The sequence below is a fragment of the Haliaeetus albicilla genome, chromosome 15, assembly GCF_947461875.1.
Source record: "Haliaeetus albicilla chromosome 15, bHalAlb1.1, whole genome shotgun sequence".
Taxonomy (NCBI): Eukaryota; Metazoa; Chordata; class Aves; order Accipitriformes; family Accipitridae; genus Haliaeetus; species Haliaeetus albicilla.
Genome location: NC_091497.1, coordinates 30,578,086 through 30,602,165, shown reverse-complemented (window position 1 = coordinate 30,602,165; position 24,080 = coordinate 30,578,086). Strand labels below are relative to the sequence as shown.

Here is a 24,080-nt window from a genome sequence, read left to right as displayed (position 1 = left end):
CAAGCCCTACCAGGCTTCTTCTTTAAGTCCAGTGCCTTTGAGAGAGGGGAGGCTTCCTGGAGCAGGGAAAGAGAGCTGCCAGCTTTGCCTTGAACCGGTGTTTTCTACCTCATGGTACTGAATGGGTCTTCAAACAGGGCTGTGCAGAAGCTGTAAGATGATTTCCTCCACACACACACTATTTACATAAGCTGGTTGTTTACTACGAGATCAACCACGTTGTTTACTTGCATCTTACTCTCTCAGACACGGCTCCTTTGAAGTGGACCTGTCTAAAAAGGTTATCCACATGTGTCTGTAGCCTCCACTTTCTTGGGGAGCCTTAGTAATCCGCAGTTACAGGGATAAGATCAGCTCCCTCTGAGATCACGGAGTAAAAGCATGCAGAGCCTGCCTAGTGCTGATATCAATTTTACACGTTGAATCGTTGAAGCTGAGGAAGCTGCAGCTGCCAAAAAAATGGGAACATTTTTAAATTAAGGCACTACACAGACCCAGGAAGTCTTGCTTAGCAAATGAAATGAGGACAAACAGCAAAGGAGAGGTACTTCATTACCAATTTTATCAGCTAACTTTCCCTCAAGGTTGCATCAAGCTTCCTTTTTTCTTTTTTTTAATTGACTCTCCTGCTGAGTGTAGAAGGGAGGAGAAGTCCAAGACCTCAGCCATCCATTCCACGCCGGCTCACGCCATAGGTGTGCATGGGAAGATCAGTCCCATCGCACCAAGCCCCGTTTTGCCATAAGAAGGCAGACTTCAGCACTCTTCACCTTCTGTACCTGGGCAGAGCGGCATCTCCTTTCAGACTTCCTCCTGCTTCCAGGTAACTAGCGGTTCTGAATTCTCCAGGGCAAAGTCTACGCCTGAGCCGGTGAGAGCTATCACAGGGGACTGGGACTAGAATGTAAAAGTGGCCGAGGCATGCGGTTATTCAGCTATATTTATCCCTTATGGGAAGGGAAGTGGAAGTAATAGGGAGAGGTATGTTGGTGGAACTGAGCAGCAGGAAGGAGGTGACATTTCAAAGAAGGGAAAATGCAAATGGAATCTCCTGAAGGCTAGTTACAGGGAAGGGAGGACAGGAGCCGAACGGAGGAGGAGCGTCTGTATCCAGCAGTCATCGCACTGTCTATACATACGTTACAGTTGGTGTCGTGCTCTATGTGCTTCTGCATAGCTTTCCCATCAGCAAAGAAGTGAAAAGAGTATATAGGTTTCTTTTTCACATACGGCTTTCTCATTCACTCAACCATACCGATTCCTTTCCACCTCAAGTAAGCAAGTGAATACAAGAAGACAGAAATAAATGAGAAGGGAAGAAAGAGATACTCTTTCACACTCTTACAATCGCCAGACTAAATGTATCATTTCTGCAGCTCCATGGAGGGCAATGAAGCTGAAATTAGTTCTTCATGCATGGATTATGGTATTGCATAGTGATTTTTAGGCATCCATAAAATGCAGTATAAATAGTTTATGCTCAGTCCTAAGGGTGAGGTGTTTCATTTGTTTACTTCTGTTAGATCATGGTTATTCTGCAAGCTCAAGGAAATATCTGATGGAAAATTTTAGTACAAATGAGACAATTATTTTGAAAAAAGGGTGGAAAAGAGCTGCAGAGGGATAAAATGAAAGTTAAAAAGTACCTCCATTTGAAGAAAGCTGGAAAAATAGTTTAGAAAAATACAGTAGAGGTGTGTAAGCCCAGAAACTACAGGAAAAACAAGCAAAGTTATTATACCCATTTTTATTTGTTCAAGACAGAAGAAAATTAGAGACATGAAAGGCAGCAGAAGCATCATGCCAGACAACTTTCTGATGGATAATGGTCAATCCAATCTTGTTATTTTGTGTTCTTTCTTTGCCTGTGCCTAGCATCATCTATCCATTAGGTTTTACTGTACGTCATATCCACATCCTGAACACAACCTCTTAGATTTTCTTCCTGAAGGAATAAAAAGTTCATTAAGGTGGAGGAGAACTGGAAGTCAGTAACCTTTAATATAGAACAGACTCCAAATTCAGGTCGTTTCACAAAAAGTAATCAAAACAAAAAAAAATTGCAAAAAATCGGATTAGCAGGATAGAAACATAAACATTGAACACAATAATAACTGATTTAAATTAAACACAAGTACATAAGGAGGCTAAACCTTTCAGTCACAATCTGTTGCATTAGTGCACAGATACACAGACTAGTGAATCCTGTTGTTTCTGGTTCTTAAGGAATAAATGTCACTTTGTGTCCCCTGACTGCATCTGAAGTCAATAAATCCATCTGCTGCCTTTCATGCATGTGGAATGCATTTTCATCCCCTCCAAGCCATATTCATTGGCCAGCTTGATATAATTAAATGGCCTGCATGACATACTCAGATCCTTGAATTTAAGTCATTAATTTAAGTATGCATATTGCAGTCTGTCCCAGGTACGGGAAGAAAGAGGAGCACAAATAGCAATAGTCCTAAGGTGTGTCCCTTGCCATTATAGGTTGTCAAATGTGATGTTAAAATATTTGAAAATTAATACATAAAGATAGCAGCTACTTTAGTGCAGTCTATTTTAATTTCTTTTTGTAAAACCCTCTCTCAGTGTTCTTGGGAGTGCCTCTGTAGACTGAGAGGAGTGTGGAGAATAACGTCTATCTCCTTCCATTAAATGAATATAACACCTTTATTCAATGGCAATATGTTAACTTGTCAAAACTCATCATCTTCATGCTACACAATAAAACATTCCTTCATGCAACACAGTGCTATGTTCGCACCTAGCTCACCTAGAAGGAAAATTCCACATAAACTGTTTTGTACCACCTGTTGCTTTGCATAAGCAAGTTTCCCCTTTACAAGATAAACCCTGGGAGATGTTAATTAACATTTTGTTTGGAAAATGTCTGAATAAACCTCTAGCATTGAACCAGTCTTAATATACTAAATTAGTTCTTATTCTTCCCCGTGTACATATTTCTTTTGACCCAAAGCATATTTTCTGCTTTTCTCAGAGAAGCTTGAATTTCGTTCCAATGTTGGGAGAAATGCAAGCCAACCAGCTGTCAGTAAAGATTGTCGCATCTTATTAAAGACTATAACTAAACAGAATTAGCGGTCTTTGATATTGCTCCCACAAATCAGTTCATGTGGACATGATTTCTTTTTTAGAATAACGCCATTGCTAAGGTAGCCACACAACTCCACTCCTGACTTGCTGAATCCATAACTTACGTTTTATATTAGGTTGTTTGGCATAGAAGTAGAATGAAAACCCTTTGGAAGAGAGAATGTTTTTAAGAGAAAAAGTGCTTTTCTCAATCAGAAGAATAGGAGCAATCTAGGTGCATTTGTGCTGCATGACTGAAGTTTTGTCTCTTTGTTCACTTTTTTGGCTAGATCTGACATATCCCCCACAAGAAACCATGGATCTTGAGGGAGAGAAGAAGGGAAGAGACTGCAACCTATTATTCACCTGGATGTTACAAAAATATCTTTTATGTCTCAAGTGGTACGATGTAGGTGGTATAATTTGGCATTATCGTGCATTGCTACTCGTCTATCACCACACTTTCTAAAACTATCCCTGTCACTGGTACAGTGTCTACACACACGGCGATTGCACTTTTTACTTTGCTGCAAAAAAAACAGATTTCAAAATACTAGAAGCAGCTCAGAATAGGACTGACTAATCTTTACTAAGATTTATATACCTATATATAAATATACATATGAAATGTGATTTCCAAGTTTTTATTTTATAGGCATTTATAGAAAGAGAGGTTTGTATTTTATGTTTTATTTTATTAACCAGAAGAATGAGTTTGCAAATCTTTGCAACAAGGATATAAAACAATAATATGGAACTGAATTCTGAGGTATAAATCAGATTATTAGCAGAACAGACTATTTTACAATCTACTTGGGAAAGTACTAGGTAAAAGCTTTCATGGCACTTCGCTTTCCCACTACCGATGTAGCAATATGGGCTTTGGTTACTTGGGCAACTGAACAACAACTTCACCTTGGCTGTAAATGCAATGCGGGGAAGAGATTAAGAAAAGGAAACACGAAGGAGGGAGCTAATTTGAATAGAAAAAGAATAATGCCTAGGATCATGAGCAGGCAAGAAGTTTTAGTTGTTCGTAAGTACAAGAAAAAGGACCTGATTCTTACAACATGACAGTATAAAGTTAGGTGGCATTTAAAGATGAGGTGCCGAGAGAATTTCACAGCCCTTACCCATCGAGTCTTACCAAAACTGCCAGATTCTAGTTATAGACAGGATGAAGAACGAAGGGAATATTTTGTACAAGTACAAAATAAAACATGCAGATATCATCCTCTTCCGGCAGCAAGGAAACGAACTGGAGAAGGTCTAGGTTGCTTATCTGGGGCACACCTTACTATTGTGAAAATACATAGTATTTATTCTAAAACTACTTGATAGCACTGGACTAAAACCTGTTTTTTTCTACCTTGTCATAGTGACTGTATGATTCAAAGAGACTGGATACACATACATTATGTATTTAACTTGATTATTATCAAAATTACATAGATTAGGGATACAATTCTATTTCCATTTCTCATTCTTTTTTGTCTCCAGTCTACAAAGCTGTTTGTTTGTTGGTTGTTTTTTTTTTTTAAACTGTTTTTCAGCAGCAAAGTCCATGGCAAACAGCTTTTTACCTTGCCCCGTAGACAGCCTTTCACCAGGAGGGCACAGAGATGTGATCCGAGGAAGAACCAGGTCAGTATGAATCCAAGTCTCCAACACTCTCACACGTTTCTGGGGAGACTACGATGGGAAACAAGACAATGGCTAGAAGTAGTGTGGGATGCAGACTTTAAACCAAAAGCTCATAGAGTAAGTGTGGATATGTGCGCATATTCTATAAGGCATCTGATCTGGTACCTCTTGGCAAGGTAACTGAGAACTTAGAACAATCAAAGATTAAGAGAATAATCAGCTGTTTAAAAATCCACTAATTGAAAGGTGCCTTATTATTATTAAATGGTTACTTTATTAGGTCCTAAAGGGGTTTGCTCTTATTCTGCAGTATAATATTATCATGAGTAACTCCAAAGCAAACAAGCATACTATATTGCAGCAGTTTCCAGATGATACAAGGTTTGCAGGAATGGCAAATAATGCAGAATACAGGTGACCGAGCCCTCTCAATCATTTGATAAGCTAACTATGAAAGTTTTAGGGCAGCCATGTACAAAACAATACTTTGAAGAACGAAGCAAAGCATCTGAGGTCATGGGAGCTAGAGACTGAACATATGCTCTCAGCCTGATCCTCTTAGTAAGGGTGGACACAATCTTTACTGTATAATAGGAAACTGTATTATCTCTGACATTGGTCCAACTGTCACTATAATATAGTGGCCAGCCTTGACACTGGCCTGGACACTGTAAGTGTCCAGTAAAGAGTCACAAAAAAAGGATCAAGAGGTTACAACATAAACAAATTGTTCCACAGTCTAACTAAGTTAGCCTTTATTTCTGATCATTGGAATTTCTTGCACCTTTCGCTGCTGGAAGAAAGACTCTTCCATAACTAAATTGCTGTTCCATGTAACAGGAATTAGAAATTGTGATCAAGCTAAATCAAACTTTTGCTTAGGCAGGCTAAGAAGATTGAGTCCACTGTTTTGTTTTACTGCAATGCCTATTTTTTAGACTCTCGATCAGTCTAGGCTCCTGTTGTATGCTCTTAGTTTTTGTGGGAGGTAGAAGGGTTGAGGGGGTCTCTTCTGATATTTGTGGTTTGGCTACGGCTAATGCAAAAGGATCTCCTCGTGTCCCGAGCGAGGAGGAATACTGTGACAAAAAGGTGGGGCCTGCTGCTGAAAATGCTGCTTATATGTTTCTTTCCACTCTTATTAATCCAATTATTTTAGCGGGTGTGCTCTCAGACATGGTCAGACATCTGACCTCAGACTAAGGATTATTCTGTGAAGGTTTATGCACAGATTTGACTTCATGCACTGCAAGTTCAGAGACGAGATGTTCCTGCTGAGTAACACCAAGTAGTCGGGAGTCTTTGAGCCCAAACTTCCCATTGTCTCTCTGCAGAAACTAGAATGCAATTGCAAATATTGGTATTAACTTTTAAAAGCTTGCAATATCTCAAAGCGAGCTTTGTCCCTTCTGTGAAGATTAGTTAGGATTTTTTTGTTTTTGTTTTTGCAAACCAAGCACTGAAGGCAAAACTCACTCCTTTGAGGAACCCAAAACATGGAGTCGACTTCTGCTGGTCGCCTGCTCTGAAGCTGAGGAAACTTCAACGCATGGACACAAAACACTGTCAGCTGAGAGCTCATCTGCAGGATCCTCTTTCCTTTTTAACTCTGCTTTATTCTATGACTGAAATAAGGACAACAGGGTCTATTTTTGGTTTTAAATGTAATTTATTATGTAATTGTGGCTCAGTAAACAAGTTTACGTGGGATACAATAATACAGAATTCCAACCTTACTTTAAAATCTGTCTTACAAATCAGTGTCATGTTGCTACTGGTTTAAGATTAGTGCTGTCAAATATTAACAAAATACAGGAAATATGTCCTTCTTTTTCAGGAAATGCTTGTATCATTGAGTCAGGAAAACTGTTTCAGCTTAAAAGAGAATCATATTTAAATACTACTTACAGACATGCCTAACATCTTGTAACAGCAATAAATATTACTGGTATATTAAGTGTTTGCTTAAATTCAGAAGCTAGCAGATGAACTAACTCTATGTTAGTTTTTCTCTTCCTGTATATAACATGATATAACAGCTTGATGAAGCATTTGCTATTAAAACACTTCTGAAAACATTTTCAGGAAATGTACCTTCTGTACAATACCAATTTTGGGTCTTGTGCAATATTGCACATAATACATGTATCTTCTTTCTATATTACAGGTAGGTATTCACTGATAGCTGAAGAGAGGAAAAGAGAGAAAACTATGCTTCTTTTTTAACAGGGATAAACAACACTACTTCATTTTCAACATCAGAACTGATATTATTTGGTTTTGAATCCTAAACCACTTTATTTTAAATTTAAATTTATTTAAATTTAAGTGAAAATGTATGTGGGATCACTAAACTGATGAAACTTCTGATCATAACCCTATACCTCAACTTTTCCTCTCTTTTCCTGTCTTGTAACTGGAGACGGGTTATAAGATACAGGCTGGATTCCTCATTACAAGTAAGATTGGGGAAGAGGTTAATGGGAATGTCACACTTTTAGTTCCCATCATTAAGCCCACAAATTATTTAGTCTAACTGCCGTTTGACTTTGTCCTTCTTGCCATGGTCTAAAGGATGATTCTCGTCCCACTTCCCACTGCCAGCATTCAGCCCATTTCTGCCTAGAAAACTATGAGAAAAAGAAATAAAGAACAACGATGGCAGCCAGGGAGCTTGCTTTATGCTCCAGCCACTTTTTGGTGGTCAGTGCAATCATCTTTATTGCCCCAGCAGGTCTTTTCCAGACCTAACGTGCAACATTTCATGTCCTTCTCCTGCTTTGCAGAACCTCAACAGTAAATTTCCAAACATTATTCCCCACTTGCATCTGTCTGTCGTTTTGCCTCTCTCTCTTCCAGTTTATTTCACATATTCTGACACGATCCAAGAAAACAACAGATGGCAACTTCATCCAAGTGGGTGTTATCCACGAGGGACTGCAAAACAAGCTCTTGTTTTCCAATAACTTCCTGCCTTTCAGGTTAAAAGTTTCAGAACTTACTGCAGTTCTCTAATGTGAGTCTCAAAAGCAAGTTAGGATAGAGTGGTTGGCTTAGGCATAGAAAGATCTGCTGTTGACTTCAGTAAGCTGGGATTGAGACCTGCCCTCAAAGAAAATTTTAAACCTAACATCTATGGACTGGATTTGGATGTGGGATTTCTAATGTGCAATGCATGAGTAGCAATGATGATAGCAGCCCAGTGGGAGAAACAGAGGTAGTATAAAGAAAAGTAGGAGAATCAGAAGTTGGGTGGTTATGTGGGAAACATCTGTTAAGAACAGTTGGCAGATTAAAAGGCTTGGGAGAGAAGGGAAAGAGGAAAGAAAGAATGAAGGAGAGAAGGAACGAAGGAGGAAAGGGGGACAGGACAAAGGAGGGAAGGAGTAAAGAGAGAAGGAAGGAAGGAGACAAGGAGGGGTATAAAACATAGGAGGGCACATTTAGTCATGCAGTGGTTTTGCCAAACTCCTTCTGAGCACAGTTCCAATTCTTCAAAAGTTTAGGGCCTCCAGTTCTGCCAAAAAACCCAATGAAAATAAATGCTGTAAAAGAGTTACAATGAGACAGATTTTTATTACATTTCCTTGGGTAGAAGTGGGACAATATCTGTATCTTGTCCTGACAAGAAAATAAGGGAAAGTTTTCCTTCTGTTCCTCAACAAAAAATATCCTTTTGATAAGCAAACAAAAAGGAAGGCAAATACTTTGGGCTACATATGGTGATTAACTATGAAATGGGGAAGTAAGCATATGAAGCATGAGAAAATTTAGCTCAGGTCACAGATGAAGTTTTAGCTTTTCCTTCTTTTTCTAGACTTGCTCAGCCTACAGCTTAACCAGTACAGCAGGCTACAACTAATATAATTAATAGCTGTTACTGAAGAAAGGGGTACATATTATTAAAAATAGTGTCAGAACACGGAAAAAATACTGATAATATAAAAGCAAAAGTAGGGAATAATCTTTAATGCTGGGATAAAGGGGGACACAACTGGACTAGAATACAGGACATGTCTTTTGACACCACTGAAGAGGTTTCAAAAGGCATACAAAAAGGACCAAGTCAAATCAGACAAAGAAATAAGCAGTTAGCTGGTTCTGTCTCACCTGCCTTTGGGTGTCTGAAGTAAATCATTCAGACTTGAGCTAGTAAGGCAAAGTTCCCACTAGAAAGAAATAGAAGTTTCAAGAGAACGATTCATCTGAACACAGATACCTGCCTTAGGTCAAGATGAATTGCCCTTCCAGGGTGTCTATTTTTTTTCTCTGACTGTAAGGTGGACCTTCTCTTGACTGCTCAAACTTAGATGGCTAATTTCTATTTGCTCAGATTAGAGCAATTCAAGGCAACCCAGGATATAAACTGTCACCAAATAAAGCATCAAGAACTTTGCTGAGATGTGAAGGACTTTTGTAATGGGTCTGGAAGGACTGTGGTGGGTTGACCCCAGCCAACAGCCAAACACCCACACAGCCGCTCACTTACCCCCCTCTCGCATGAGACAGGGAATGAACAAGCATCTGTGTGGGTACTGGCTCTTGACCGGGGTCAGTCCACCACAGCTTTATATATTGGTCAGTCTTGTACTAAAGTCCTTTATTTTGCCTATTTGTCAGGAAGATTTTGTATGTTGGTCAATCTTGCTGAATTAAAAGATTGCTAAATAAGTGTTTACAAACCCCTGGAGCTATAAAAGCAATCTGAAATACTGCTATCATTAAACATATTTTGCACTACACATTCCTTCTGTCAAGAAACAGTAGGAATCTAAACGATGGCTCTTTCACACGGACTTGTTAATAATGAGAAATCTTTCCAGCACCAAGAAATAGAGTTTGTGAAATACAGCTGTCATATTTTTAGCGGCAACATTTTGCCTGAGCTAACACACTTAGCAAGAAATTAAAATTAAAATCTAGATTTCCTGATACTGACAAGGAAGTAAGAGAAGTAAGAATGCCGAGTAAATTACTCATTAACAAAAAAAGTAGGGATTACTGTGTTTAATTGTATACACTCTTCCTGTTTCTTCCACTTCATTTTTTGGTGATTTCAGTTTGTCTCCCTCTAGTGGATTTACCCTTCTGTGTGTCAGCAGGGTCTTTATAATCTTGAATTTTTCTTTTTTCTTCACTTGTACTGTGTGGCTACAATGTTATTATTATAACTAAATAATCTATACACAGCAATGCCTCTGTTCCATCCCTGATGACTGCATCTTTCAAGTTTATATTTGTTCTTATTGCCCCAGGTATCAGCTGTCTGGGCTACAATTCATGCAAATTATTCTCAATCCTCTTCTCACTTTAAAGAAATACAATTATACCTTATTGGTTTTTGGTCATTCTTCTGTCTTCCAGATCAGTTCAAGAACTGGCTCAGAATGGAGGTCTGTGTAAAGCAGCCTTTTCAGTGGTCTAAATTAGAACCTGGTGAAACAAAATAAAGCTAGGCACAGTTAAATCACACCACAAATATGGAATGCTTTTTCTAAGCCTCCAGCAAGTATAATCTTTCAGCAACATAGATATATTCTAGTGCTTGATGGATAAAAGATACCACGTCCCACTCTACTTTTCAAAGGATCCCTCTGTAATTTGGGGAAAAAATCTATTTAATTGTAACAAACAGAATCTGTCTTGGGCTTATTTGTATTTGCTGTATTACGATCTTAGAGTTTCTGTGGTGGATCAGAGCCCTTCTGTGTTTAACACCTAGAAACCACAACAAAAAGGCTATTTCCTGCCCCAAAGACCTTACACTACAAAGGGCAAGGCAGCCAAAGAAGTGGACTCAGCAAGCAGAAGGTGGGAATGGAAGGAGGTAATGAGAACAGTGGTTGCTGAATATTATTAGTATTAGCATGGGCTGCCACATGTCTTTGTGACTGCAGTATTAGACAGGCAGAGGAAAGGTTTCAGGTTTACAAATGCAGATCTGAAGAAGGAAAAGCTTATGACCACTGGTACTGCTGTGTCCGAAGGGGCACACCTCTTCCAGAGCACAAGTGTTTTCCTGTGAATACATTCAAACTGTACTGCCGATTTTCTTGCCGTTCGTGCTCATTCCAGATGGCGCTGCTTCTCAAGTAGGACATTAAATAGATTCTGTTGTAATTAAGCAATTAGCTGCACAATTAAATCTGAAGTTAGATAAATGCTGTGAGACACACTCCATAACTGCTTGTGAAGTGACACCCAGGTTGTTTGTTCCTCATTCACTGGACTCTCACTTTCTCTTCTTCAAATCCCTTCTAGTACTAATGGGAATAATAATTAAGAATGATAACAATAAACCCCACTGTTAAGTTCCTGCATACTGAGCTACTAAGCCAGCATGCTTTTACTTGGGTGCGTTGCCTCACATGGCAGCGAGCTGATTCATCTTGTACCAGCTCAGAGACTGGAGAGAGGAGCTCATACCTATCTCCACTCCCCCTTGTATGTCTACCTAGGAAGGGATTTCAGGTGTTGATTTAGCATGACAAATAGTGTAAGAGGGCATTAGAACCACCCCCTCGTTACCTACTGTACTACCTGCTTCCATGCCACACAAGGTAACAGTGGTTGGGCTGTCAGCCACTCTTTGTGCAATATAAATCAAGGCCAAGCACACTCAAGTCTTACAAAAAAAATCCTCCCTCCCATGAACTCATTTAATGTTCTGCATGGAACAATTCTGCTAATGCCTACCCACCTGAATAACTGTACTCATTCTTTGAAAACAAAGTATGACTGGCTAGTTGCATGCAAACTGGGTTAAGCCCTTAAATTCCAAGCTTTTGAAGACAAAACTGCATGCTTTGCAGTGCTCTTGAACTACTTCAGCATACTATGAAGTAAGGAAATAAAAGTAGAAACGAAGACAAGCCTTTTAAGATGTCCTTAAATTGGCCTTCAAACAAAACCAATGCTGAACACTGAGAAAGGAATTCTGAACGAAGAATAGAGTCCCAACTGTAAACGAAAGCTCCACAATCCCATTTAAGCATTCTTAGAACATTAATCCATTTAAGATAATAGGACAGCAAAGGACCATTGTTCAGGAAAGCAAGTGAAAGTTGAGATGGGCTGGGTTACTCCTTCAAACACAGAGAGATACCGTATTTCAATTCTGAAAATATATTCAGAGGAATTTGAGATCTTTTATTATTTAAGAGGTTCCATTGGGGGCTTTAAAAGTGTTTATTTTAAAAAGCAAAAACCCTACAGCCACTTGTAGAAGAAAGAAAAAAAAAAATCCACCTCCTAATGTATGAGCTAAACATGTACCGCATTACTTTAATCTCCTCATAATTACCATTTTCACATTTCTTTCACTTGTCATAAAATTGAAACTTCCCAGACGCTGTCTGATAAAATTATATAGTTAGCTACAGTACCTCAAAGAGAGCAGGTGAAAGTAAGTTGCGTATTCACACATGCTGAAATTCTCGTTGACCTAAAAAGAAGGAGGTTTTCATATCTCCTGCCTCTTCTTTTGGAATCTATGCTTGCTTAGTGCAGTTAATGTTTCTAATTTTCAATTTGAACTGTTTCATCTGAACATAATGGAGAAGCCAAACAAATAGCTGAAACAACAATCAGATTGTATAAGGTTTGGTTTTGTCTAGTTTGTAAAAGACAATGCTGCTCCACTGAAAACACTAAGAGAATTTTAATCAAGTTGGAGTTTCCCTGGAGGACCTGTGTTAAATAGTCTTGTCCTGAGAAAGTAAAGCTTGTACTTCACTTCAGATATGGGCTTTATGAGAGACGAATATGAAGCATTTTCAAGGTCTTTTCTTTTAGAAAGAAAATCCCATCATGGCTTCATGACAGCTGGTTTGAGTTTTTTTATTTCTTAAAGATTTTTTAGGTAATTCTTTAAACACAGATGAATCAATTTTCAGTTTAAAATACCCAGAAAAATATAATCTCATTCATTCTAATTGATATTAAACTCAAGAGATTATATCAGTGCAACTCTGTGTGGGATTTCAAATCTCAGACCAGGTCATTTAGAGCTATTTCAAATCTGCACTTTTGTGAAGGTTTTCATTTGGTGTTCGTGCAATGCTAATGCAGTCGTGACGTGCAGGCTATAGCGCCTCTTCCCACAGATGACAGCACAGAAGGCACAATTTTGTCTATTTTATTTACATTGACAAGGTCGAGGGGTCAGGCTGCTGATTATGAACTCTCCTGTTAGAGGGACCCAGAACATATGCCAGCAGGGGATTCACTGGCAGCTCCCTTAAGCAACAATTTAGGATATTAGTGTCTAAATGGAACAGTTGGGTGCTCACCTCAGCCTTTGTTCTGGGCTAAATCTTTCACCGTGTGTCACCCACAGCTCTACCCCGTGGCCAGCCAGAGAGGTTGACGATTCTTCGTGAAAGTAATGCCTACAGAGAGTTCAGAGGTTCAGGAATGAGGCAATAAGTATTTTCATCTTTTGGGATTATGTAAGCCCCACAAATGGCCTCAGGCCCTACTGAACTAATGTTGCAAGTTCCGCGGCTAGAATAAAGTTAAGTTTTGTTCGTTAACAGCAAACATGAGCTTGTGAGATTGCCTCACAATTTATTGAAATGTAAATAGCCTTTGTGATACATGGGATTAGCCTGCGCTTAACAGGGACGACACTGAATTATAAAGGGGTAAGATTAATCCTGTCTTCAGGAACTTTGGCATTTTACTGATGATGTTGTGTCACCAGCACATGCTGCTAGTGACCCTTTAGAGATTATTTTGTGCAATATTCTGTAGATAGCAAAATGCAATCCATCAAGACATAAACATTAGGAAAAGCCAAGGTATTTGTAAGTTAAGAAAAAAGGAAACCTACCATTTCACCATGAAAATGGATAAAGATTTCAGGCAATCTTTGATCAGATATTTTGCTTAGCTCTTAATGTAAGAGCTCTACTAACATTTTGTGGCTGCCTTTGAGCTGTGGGCTGAGTCCGGAAAAGCTTTAGGATATGGGCATGTGGGACTGGACCTACCACGTTTTACCCAGATACTACCATCCACTCTGCTAACCAGCTTTGTGTACAGTTGTAGCCCACCCCAGTTATAAAGCAAAACACTAAAAACAAACCAGTGAAGCTTATTTAGCAGATATTTTACATCAGTGTTGGGGTGGGTGAAAAGCATAAGAGTTGTTTTAGAGGATCATGACAACTGTGAAGGACACAGAGAAGGACACCAGAAATCTTTGCCTATGAGCATATGTTTGATGCAAGTACAGCTAAATCAAATAAGCCAGAAACGAGCTGATACCCTACATTGGCAACTAATTTGCATCAAAGACTGTGGCCAGCAGGACTAGGGAAATGATCATCCCCCTGTGCTCGGCACTGGTGAGGCCGCACCCCGAGTACTGGGTTCAGTTTTGGGTCCCTCACTACAAGAAAGACATTGAGGTGCTGGAGCATGTCCAAACAAGAACAACGAAGCTGGTGAAGGGTCTGGAGCACAAGTCTTGTGAGGAGCGGCTGAGGGAACTGGGGTTGTTTAGCCTGGAGAAAAGAAGGCTGAGGGGAGACCTGATCGCTCTCTACAACTACCTGAAGGGAGGTTGTAGTGAGGTGGGTGTCAGTCTCTTCTCCCAAGTAACAAGCGATAGGACAAGAGGAAATGGCCTCAAGTTGCGTCAGGGGAGGTTTAGATTGGATATGAGGAAAAATTTCTTCAGCAAAAGCATTGTCAAGCATTGGCACAGGCTGCCCAGGGAAGTGGTAGAGTCACCGTCCCTGGAGGTATTTAAAAGACATGTAGACATGGCACTTAGGGACATGGTTTAGTGGTGGACTTGGCAGTGCTACATTAACGGTTGGACTCGATGATCTTAAAGGTCTTTTCCAACCTAAACGATTCTATGATTCTAAACCACCCATTCCTGAGTTCCTCAAATTGAAGTAGTCACTGCACAGGTGCTGTCCCCTTCAGCAGGAGGGACAGGATCTTGATGCATGGATTTTCTGCCTCTCTCTTCTTGAAAGGTCTTTGTCTTTTCTAGCGTTAACACTATGGTACGTATTCCCTAACTCCGTCAGCTCCTACACACACACTGTTAATGCACGCTAGGCTTTATCAGGCTATGAATGTCTGTGAAGCCAATGAAATCACAGTTTCTGATCATCTCACTAATTTCGTATGAAGATTTTCATATCAACAGCAGTTTAATTTCAATAACCTAACAATACCATTTTTGCATTTAATTCCTGAACATGTGACTTCATGCAGTTCTGAAATCACTGAACTGCTGTATTAGTTCACTAGAGCATTTTGTATTTTTCTAGAATTAAAAGAAGTAACAATTACAGAAATCAAATAGAAACAACCCTCCTGCCCCAGAGTCCCAATAATGCATCAAGCAGGACAGCAGAGATCCCCCTACCACACAGACTAACAGCATGAGTGAACCAGGTCAGTATATTTTCAGTGGGTTTCTTCTGTCAGCAGCAGAATACTGGGGGTTCCAATGGTGCCCAGGACTTGCAAAACGTAGCGGTCATGGTGCTTTCAGTCCTTGTCTTAACCTCATCCTTCATTACTTTAGTTCCTGTAGCTTTTTACTCTCAGCCTACATCCATCTAGTGGCTTTGCCCTCCCCCCCACCTCCCCTTTGGTTTCCTTGTGCTTTATTCACCATTTTCCAACTGTCCCTTCAGGCTTGGCTCCTCATCCCTCTGTTTCCTCAGCCTGGGGAAAGAAAGAGCACTGAAAGCACATCAGAGAGTGTCTTTGTCTGTTGTGCTTTCTGGCCTTGAAGGAGAAATAAGAGGGGGAAGTCTAGCACAACCGATGCAGTCTTATCATAGGTCATACTTCACACACAGAATATGACGACTTGGTTGTTAAACTATAATACATTCCCTCAGTTTTCAGAAGCTTGTGATTCAGCAAAAAATTGGGGTCATCAAAAAGCATCTTTCTGAAACCAGAATGACCCTCTTAGCAGAATTCTAGCCCTGGTTCTAAAGCTCAGGAATGGTGAAGCTCCTAGTTTAAGAACTGTTTTCATGTGGGTAAAACCAGATACAGATTTATCAGGCAGGATGGAGGTTTTAATCTTCTTTAGTCTCCCCTCAGCTCTCCAATACCACCAAGGAAGGTAGTAAGCATTTCCCTCATGTGATGTGGCTGCTCAGTCGTGTAGCCTTCCCAGTCACATAAGGGTTATAGCTGCTCCTGAGTAAAACACTCATTTTTCTTTTCTGAGAAGTGGCTAAGCTATTTTTGTTCAAGTTTTCAAAAGAAGTTTTCAGCCTGAGGCAGAAATTCAGCATGAGAAATTTCTGCCCAAATTATTAAAGAATGGTGGAGTTAGAAACTACTGAAAACAGACAGAATTTGGCATAAGAAATTAGATGCCATCACTTATGGCCTTTTATACTCTCTAAGCATTTATATTGTAACACATACATGAATGTGAATATGCAGTACCAGCCAGCAGAGTACTTTTTTTTCTTACTTTCTATGTTCCTTTTAAAAAAAAATTTATACAGGTTTTATGGCTGCAATAACCATCTGCAAGAAATGTAATTTCAAGTAGCTAGAGGCTGTTAGGTCAACCTTCCAGTGAGCAATCAGATGGCAAGAACCTCCTTACCTCGATGTCATTATTTCTTACAAAAATCAGTAATGACTTTATCCTTACTTGCTGTTTTAGTTCACTGTAGCAGTGCAAACAGCACACGATAACACAGACACAGAGGGGTCTGAACAGGTACTAAGAAAGCTAATGAAGTGGATGTTAATTTCTTGAAAGAAGTTGTCATACAGAGAACAAAAACCTTTGAACCCTTAACTAAAAAGGCAGTAATTACACATTCTTCTGGGGTGGAAAATCTATTATAAACACTATTTGCAGAACCAAATCTAGCTTTGACTCTTGCCTATTTTAGAATAGTGCAGAAGGAAGAGGTAGATATTCTAATAATTATTAGATGTAAAGAAAGAAATTACGAATGAAAGCCAGTTTACCAAGAAACAGGAGATAAGACAGTTTACTTTAGAACCTTGGTATCTTATTGGTGGATCCATTTTTTAAATCAACTTGGATTAAAATAGGGGACAAATTTAGGGTTCAAGTCAACAAAGGAACAGCTGTGCATTTTCATTTTTATTTGATTTATATTGTTCCCAATCGATTCCATACAAGAGAAGCACCTTCTGGTATTACAATGACTCATTATAGTGAATTAGAGTGGTTCCATGGAAATCAGTACTTATATTTGTTCAAAACTGATATACAGCAGAAGAAAACAAGCCAGACTCTCTACATCCAGTATCTAAAGCAAGCCATCAGTGGCTGCAGACAATTTGGGAAAACAACTATAAATTTTAAACCAAGGAAACTAATTTTGCCTAACTGAAAAAAAGATACAAAAGTAACCTCTTGATCTCAGGAATGAAATTATTGGTAAGCAAGGCCTGCCTCTATGGCTTGACTTTTTCTGTTAGTATCACCAGATGGATCCCACACCACCAGGGAATTGTATGAATTCTAATAGACTTCCTTTTTTGCCTCTTCACATTTTCTGGACATAGTTTCAAAGGAGTTTAATGTTAGACCTACCCTCTAGACAAAGACTTAACAGTAAATGAAGACTGACTGACTTCTATTACTGTAGTTCAGCCAGAACATTTGGGTAAAACTCAGGCCTCGCTGCATTCAATTTCCTATGAACTTCAGATGAAGCCAGGATTTCATCTCCGCTGTCTTCTCTCTGCTTGTGTAGGAGAACTGACTACAACTAGGGAGAGATGATGCACTGTTCTTTATATCTGCACCTGTGTCTAATTTAGTCTTGCAGCTAGAGCTACACAGCAAAGTAGCTGACAGCTACTAGAGAGAACAGTCTGGAAACTGTCAGCTCACAGAGATGCTTTTTGAGCTCTCACTCTTTGGAATAAGTTCTTTTCTGTTTAATCAAAGGAAAAGTATTTTTGTTAAGAAACTTCACGTTCCAAATAAGAATGCTGTTAAGCCAGGGACTGAAAATATGAAATAGCTGTTTGTTACCAGTGCTGTAATTCATCTGTGAAAGCCTTCACAAACACACCAGATGCAGGCTGCTAAATCCTTCCACTTCATGACAGCACTGAACCACTGATGGAATCATGTTTTCCATAGAGAGAAGTGAGCAAGTACCAGCATACATGCATCAGTTATGATTAGCAAGCACAGAAGATGCCACATTCAAGCAATAATGTAATATTGTATAGCCAGATAGAATTTCACATGTGGATATACACATGTATATACAAGAAAAACTTATACGTTCACATTATTAAATTAAACTGAATTTTGAGCGGTGTCATGACTGACAGTATAGCATAAAAACAATGCAACATTCAAGTTGTGCATCTAATTGTTTGAGTATGGGTGCATACATGTATATATTCAACAAAATTTCCCTCCCCATAATTATGCACAGAGATAACAATGTTTCCATTATAACTTTCCCAGCAACGGTTTGAAAATCAGTAAATATAGTTTTCTTTTGCTGCAAATGGAAAGTTGGAGGCTGAACTCAAGGCTGAATTTAAAGTTTTGGAGAAGTTGACTAATTCGGAATTTTATGACAATGCTTTAAAAAGCAAAACATTTTATAGATATATGACTCAGAAAGGGCTGAAATTTAAAGCATTTAGCTTGACAGGTGTATATATATATACACACACAGAGAGGTAAAAGGCAGCTTTGTACATTCATAGTGTGAAATTACTATGAATCTGTACGAAATTTTGAAATGTCTCATTATTTCCAGCATAGCATCAAATCTATTCAGTATTCAGGTTATGCGTTTAATTGTTGTGTATCTGTTGCAATTTATTACTATTTATTATTTTGTCTATAGATATGACAAGAAGATCAATGTCATCTTCTAATTTAATATCCCAGATTGGTAAGATATATTCATAAACGATTGCATTGTTATTTTGCCTCTTTGGCCTTCTACTCTGTTCCACCAGACCTTGTTACGTAGCCTATCCTTAGCCTCCAGCATTTGCAATCTTCAGCTTACAAGAAATTAGGGCAATATCCATAAAAGGATGTTTCAATTTAGTTTGCCCTGCCTTAGACCCAGAAAGCAGGTTCACAGACCTATATTAGGTACTAAGAATAGAATTCATACCCAACCAACGCTCTAGCCAATGGGAAATGCTGAAGATCATGAAATTTCACCTCTCTTAACTGTTTAAAGCACCTAATACCGAGCTGCAGAAATGCATCTAGGACTAGATCAACACTCATAACTCGTAATATCTTTGGGGGGCTTAGAAGTCTAAGTTATCTATGTTTAAACAGTTGCTTAGCTCACTCTTCAGTGGTTGTCCTCTGGGAGAATTGTTCAACGCTGAAAACATGCAGGAAGTGGGAGATTGTCTGGAGAAAAATTCTCCCAGCCCCGCGGACACTGAGATACCTAAATACTGAAGTACAGGTGATAAAGATGGTGGTGACTTGACTCTGGCTTCTACCTTCTGCTAAGCTCCCTCACCATCTTGTTACTGGTGCCGAGACCCAAGTCTCAACTGGATTTTCCTTGCAACTAGGCTTAGTTCGTTATCGTGAAAGCTTCAGCCTTTCACGAATTATTCTAAAATATACTCCCAAGCTTTTGCATAGATCCGTGAGCAGTATTAGTTGAAACAAGCCAGTTTTGAAATCTATTCCAGTTAACATCCTCTTTCACAAAAATCTCACACCTAAGCCATGCATGTGCAAAACGTGACTCCTGAGTAACTTGGTTCAAAGTCTAAGATTCTTAAAGTATAAGATAACCTAACCCCAGGAACACAGGTGAGGGGCGGCACCGGGACAGAAGGGCCCGCGAATTCAGCAGGATTTAAGAAACCGAAGGTAGGAAATACCTTGGGCGCACGAATTTACCTCAGCCACCGCTGCCCAGGGCGTTTTAAACGTTTCCAGCTATGGAGTTCAGCCTCTTTCACCCGAAAAAAATACCGTCGCCCCCAGCGCTGACGCCCCAGCCCTCCTGACTGAGCTCACAGGGGTGCCAGCCCGCCCTCAGGGGACCCGGCGGCTCCCGCTTGCCGTCGCCTCCCGCTCCGGCCGGCTCCCCCCACACCCTCCACACGGAAGGACTCCCGTTCGCCCCGCCGTTCCCCGGGCACCCCGGCGGCACAGGCAGGCCCGGCCGCCCGCCCGCCACCACCCACGCCGGGCCCGTACCCGCCCCGGCCGCCGATCGGCCCGGCGCTAGTTTCCGGCGGGACTTTGTGCCTCGGCGTTTCCCTTCCCCTCCTCGGCCCGGCCCGGCCCGGCGGTGGTGGCGGTCTCCCCGCGGCCCATGCGGTCGTGGGTGCTGTGCCTGGGCGGCGGGGCCGGGGGTCCCGCCGCCCGCAGGGTCCGCCTGCTCCTGCGGCAGGTGCTGGGCAGCGGCGCGGCCGCCGAGCGGTCCGGCCGCCTGGAGGTCAGGGCGCTGCACGGCTCAGGTAAACGACCCCTCGTCCCCGGGGTGGCCCGGGCCGAGCTTCCCTGTAGACTCCCCCCGGGCTTCTCTTGTCACGGCCAGCCTGCAGGCCTCGACAGCGGGCCCGGCGATGTGGGCAGCCCCGTCCTCCCCTCAGGCCGGGCGGCCCCGGGGAGGCCCGGAGGCAGGTTATCGCCTTAGGGGCTGCCGGTGTGTCCAGTTTGCGCTGCCGTCCCTGTCTCTTCTTGTGGTCGTGAGTATTGCGTGAGAGGAAAGGGCAGAGTTCGGTCGCAGGTTCGCTTAGTGTGGCTTGTCGTAGCTTCTCTTTCAAAGTGTCTCACCTGCAGTGAAGCAAGGAGGAGCCGGGAGCCTGTACGTGTGGGAACCGCTCTTCTCCATCAAGCGGCTTATTACCATCTCGTGATGCTTTCTGCTTCAGCACTGCACGGCTTTGTCCTTCCACTAAGGCAAAGCCGCGTCCACGTCAGGGGTTGCCAAGGCTGATGCGCGTGTGAGGGTGCCTGCGGCGGACGGTGAGGAGGTAGGGGGTTGACCTTGAGCTTGGATGTGCTAGGGAGGATGACCTGAACTGTCCTGGCATATCCTCCGGTGACCTTTGAGAGAGATGGCCGGCCTGCGCCGAGCAGAAGTGGCGTTTGGAAACAGTGACGTGTGCCAGTGGAAGCTGGCACTTTTCTGGACGAGCGCCAAAAGCAGCAAAGCTACTACATACAGAGCGGGTCGTGAGCAGCTGTAAATTAGGGAGATAGAATCACAGCAAGTGGTTCTGATGGTGCGGTACTCGCTAAAGCTCTTAATTACACCCCCTTTAATACCATGTATCTCCATTTTTGCATTTTTTAACGTGTTTATTAGTTGACCGGTTCATTTCTTTAAAGGCGTGTTTGGTTTCTCAAGAAGAAAGCTTTTGAGGAATTGATAACCATAAAGTTCCTTCAGGAATTTTTGAATAGAAAATATTTTATTTGTGAAAAGTACTAAAAACCCTAAAACAAATAGGAATAAAGGGGAACAAGTTAACAATGTGTGAAACAAGCACCTGAAGAAGATAGCTCAGCGCTTTTCAGCCCTTTTTTTGGGATGAGTAACCTTAAGAACAAGAAGAAATTCAGCAAGATAAAATGGTAGCAAATGCAGTATTACTAAAAATACTTCATAATTTCCATGTGCTATGGAATGTAACTGAGTGTAACTTAGCAATATTCATGAATACACTGTATATGAATAATAGGAGTATTCCCAGTTACAATCAATGATGGTAATAGTTTTGGTAGAACGATTTAAATCTCAAAGCTCTAGACAATCTTGTAGTTTATTAAAGGCAGGCTAAGAGATAATGTTAGGGATATTTGCCCTCTCAGCACCTGAGACATCTCATTTATTATAGTGCTTCCTGTGCTCCTGTGAATTTGGGACCTTGATATTAGAAATACTAATTATTATTTGGGTTTTGTTGTGGTTTTTTTTAATTAACTTTATTTTAAAGGTGATTGCATGTCCTCTTGCAGGCTCTATCACTCCCTTGAGGTTACTGAAGTTACAAAGAGATGGTCTGAAATTTTGAGTGCCATATGTGTTTTTGCTATTTCTATGCAGCTGCTGTAATTACAAGTCTTGTTGTAAGCAGTGTTGAGGTCTGCTCCCTACTGATAAAGAAAATATTTCTGAAAAGACTGGAAGCTGTTAACAGTCAAGTAAACAGCAAATTGTTGTCTACCCAGTAATTTGGATCTGACATCCCTGCCAGATCAGATTTACTGTCTGTGATGGTACCTTTTAAGTGTGAGGGAGAAACCGTTGCCTGATTTTGTCCTGTTATATGTGAAGGAGCCATGCTTAGCTTTTCAGCCTTTGTAAGGTGAATATGGCTTGCTGGTGCACCGGGGACTGTGGAGAAATTGCTAGAGCTATCTAGTGGTACAGCTTAAGAGAAATTCCAAAGTGAAAGACAGAGGCACTCAGAGACTAAAGGGTAATGGGAATATCTAGGAAAGGTTTGGGTTTTTACAATTTATTTAAAGAGGGAAACTTAATTTATAGTAACAAATGTTGTGGAAGGGTGGCTATCAGATTAATTTTTAATGCAGGTTTCATGTTTCTTTCCAAAAGACTGAAAAGAATCATGTTTTTGTAGAGTTGTATTGGGTTTGCGTGGCAAGGTTTTGGTAGCAGAGTTATTTGTGATGAATTATTATTTTAAACACAGTATGAGCTGAACAAAGTGAAGTTCTATGTAACTTGGTTCACTGGTGTTTAATTATTTGCATCTATCTGTACGTAATATGAAACTATTGAAAAAATCTGATGGAATACACAATATCAGACATGCTTTAAGGGGTTGGTGGGAACAAATGCTAAATTTGCTGAAAACTGAAGAGCTGGAAAAATAAAAATCATTGCCAGTCAGATAGTACAGGCAAAGGAAGGTCTCTCATGTGCTTTGCTGCTCAATGTACATCAAAAAACTTACACTTTGTCACTTGTGTAGACCAAAATATACACTAGCTTCATTCATGGTTTTCTGCAGCTCTGCCTGTCCAGGTTCACTTCCTGTGCTTTCCAAAACCTGGTCAGTCCCAGTTCCTAATCAAACCCATGTTTAAAGCCCAGAAGATCTCAGTAATACATACAAGAGTATCTGCTGAGTATAACACGGTCAGTTGTGAAAACTGTATCAGACTTCAGAATCCTGTAATGTTAATCATCAGTGTACAGGATCTAAGTGACTGTGGTAAAAATTTATAATCCGAAAGAAAACTATGAATGGGACCATGTGTTTAGAAGGGGTTTTGGGTGGTTTGTTTTTTTTCCTGGTCTATCACTGTCCAAAGACTACAGAACTGGTTGATGATGGATGTAGATGCTTTCCAGCACATTCCCTTTTCCAGCTTCACCTGTGTTGTTATCTTGTTGAAGTTCACATGTTGACAGCTAGGAGTGTGGTTCTGGTGATATTTTTTTCACTGGCAAAACCTATTTAAGAGATTTAATTCTTTCATCTTTCTCTTAACATTCCTGCTATTGTTCATTGCCTCTGTATTGTACTCAGGAGGCTGCATTGTGGTGACTGAAATGATTCCAGTGATTTGATTTACAGCGAGGCCTTATGAACAGTTGTTGCGTCAGCACGACCGACAAGACAGCAAATGGAGATGGGAATTTTCAAAGCCAGTTGTTGTGAAAGTTCGCACAGTTATGCCTGAGTTATTTCAAATTATTCTAATGTCTAAGAGAGAAAAGGTTGGTGGCAAAAAATTGTCTTTTATTAGACGCGCTGATATAGCTGGAAGAAAGAGATGAGCTGTCAGGCAGATAAGTTTCTGTACGCTCTTTGGTAGGGTTTCACCATTGTTCCCATGAACAAATGTCAGTAAATAGCTTCTGAGTTTTAATATTTGGCAGTTGTTCAAAATGTAAGTTTTCCTGTTTAGCAGCTGTTGCAATCCTGATACGTGTTGATGTGTTGTGTTAAGTCCTGCCCATTTTAATACAGAAGGCTGAAGTTGACCTGCTTGGCAAACTCAGGGACTCAGGATAGTTGTGTAAGAGATGCCATAGTGAATCTTAAAGCTGTTTTGCCTCTTTTGGTTATCTTTTCAGTAAATGGGAAGTTTTAAAAACAAATCTATTGATTTTCAGTTGTAGTTTCTTTTTAGTTGAAATACGTTATTGAAATTACACTAATGTGTTTGATACCTAAGCTCAGTTTAGAATAGATTGATAGTCTGGCTTTTTTGCACTGAGCAAACTGTACTTCAGGAATCTTCATACAGTTTTAAAACACTATGAGGTAATTCTTCACATAAGTAGCACTGGCCATGGAAGATTTGAAAGGGAACACTGGGGATGCGGTGGGCATCTGTTACTGTACGACTGAGA

General features: G+C 40.5%; 1 protein-coding gene and 1 long non-coding RNA gene across 6 annotated transcripts in view; one reads left to right on the top strand and one right to left on the bottom strand.

Moving 5' to 3' along the window:
- Window positions 1-1,628: 1,628 nt before the first annotated feature.
- On the bottom strand, window positions 1,629-23,171 carry LOC138689108 (uncharacterized). 4 transcript variants are annotated; one of them, XR_011327907.1, is made up of 6 exons: window positions 13,032-13,238; window positions 12,126-12,184; window positions 10,071-10,173; window positions 6,217-8,257; window positions 4,680-4,779; window positions 1,630-1,945 (listed from the first exon to the last, which is right to left on the bottom strand). It is a non-coding gene; the product is annotated as an uncharacterized lncRNA (long non-coding RNA). The 4 variants fall into 4 exon arrangements; XR_011327909.1 differs by lacking the exon at window positions 6,217-8,257 and having other exon boundaries at window positions 1,629-1,945; window positions 4,680-4,788; XR_011327906.1 differs by lacking the exons at window positions 12,126-12,184; window positions 13,032-13,238 and adding an exon at window positions 20,522-23,171.
- The window catches only part of VWA8 (von Willebrand factor A domain containing 8), a 191,631-nt gene continuing 187,512 nt past the window's right edge, over window positions 19,962-24,080 (top strand). Inside the window, exon 1 of one of the 2 annotated variants that reach the window (XM_069802635.1) lies at window positions 19,962-20,202. In XM_069802635.1, coding sequence (XP_069658736.1) covers window positions 20,058-20,202 — 145 coding nt within the window. In that variant the 5' untranslated portion in view covers window positions 19,962-20,057. The remainder of the gene's footprint in view (window positions 20,203-24,080) is intronic. The other variant, XM_069802636.1, reaches the window with a different exon arrangement.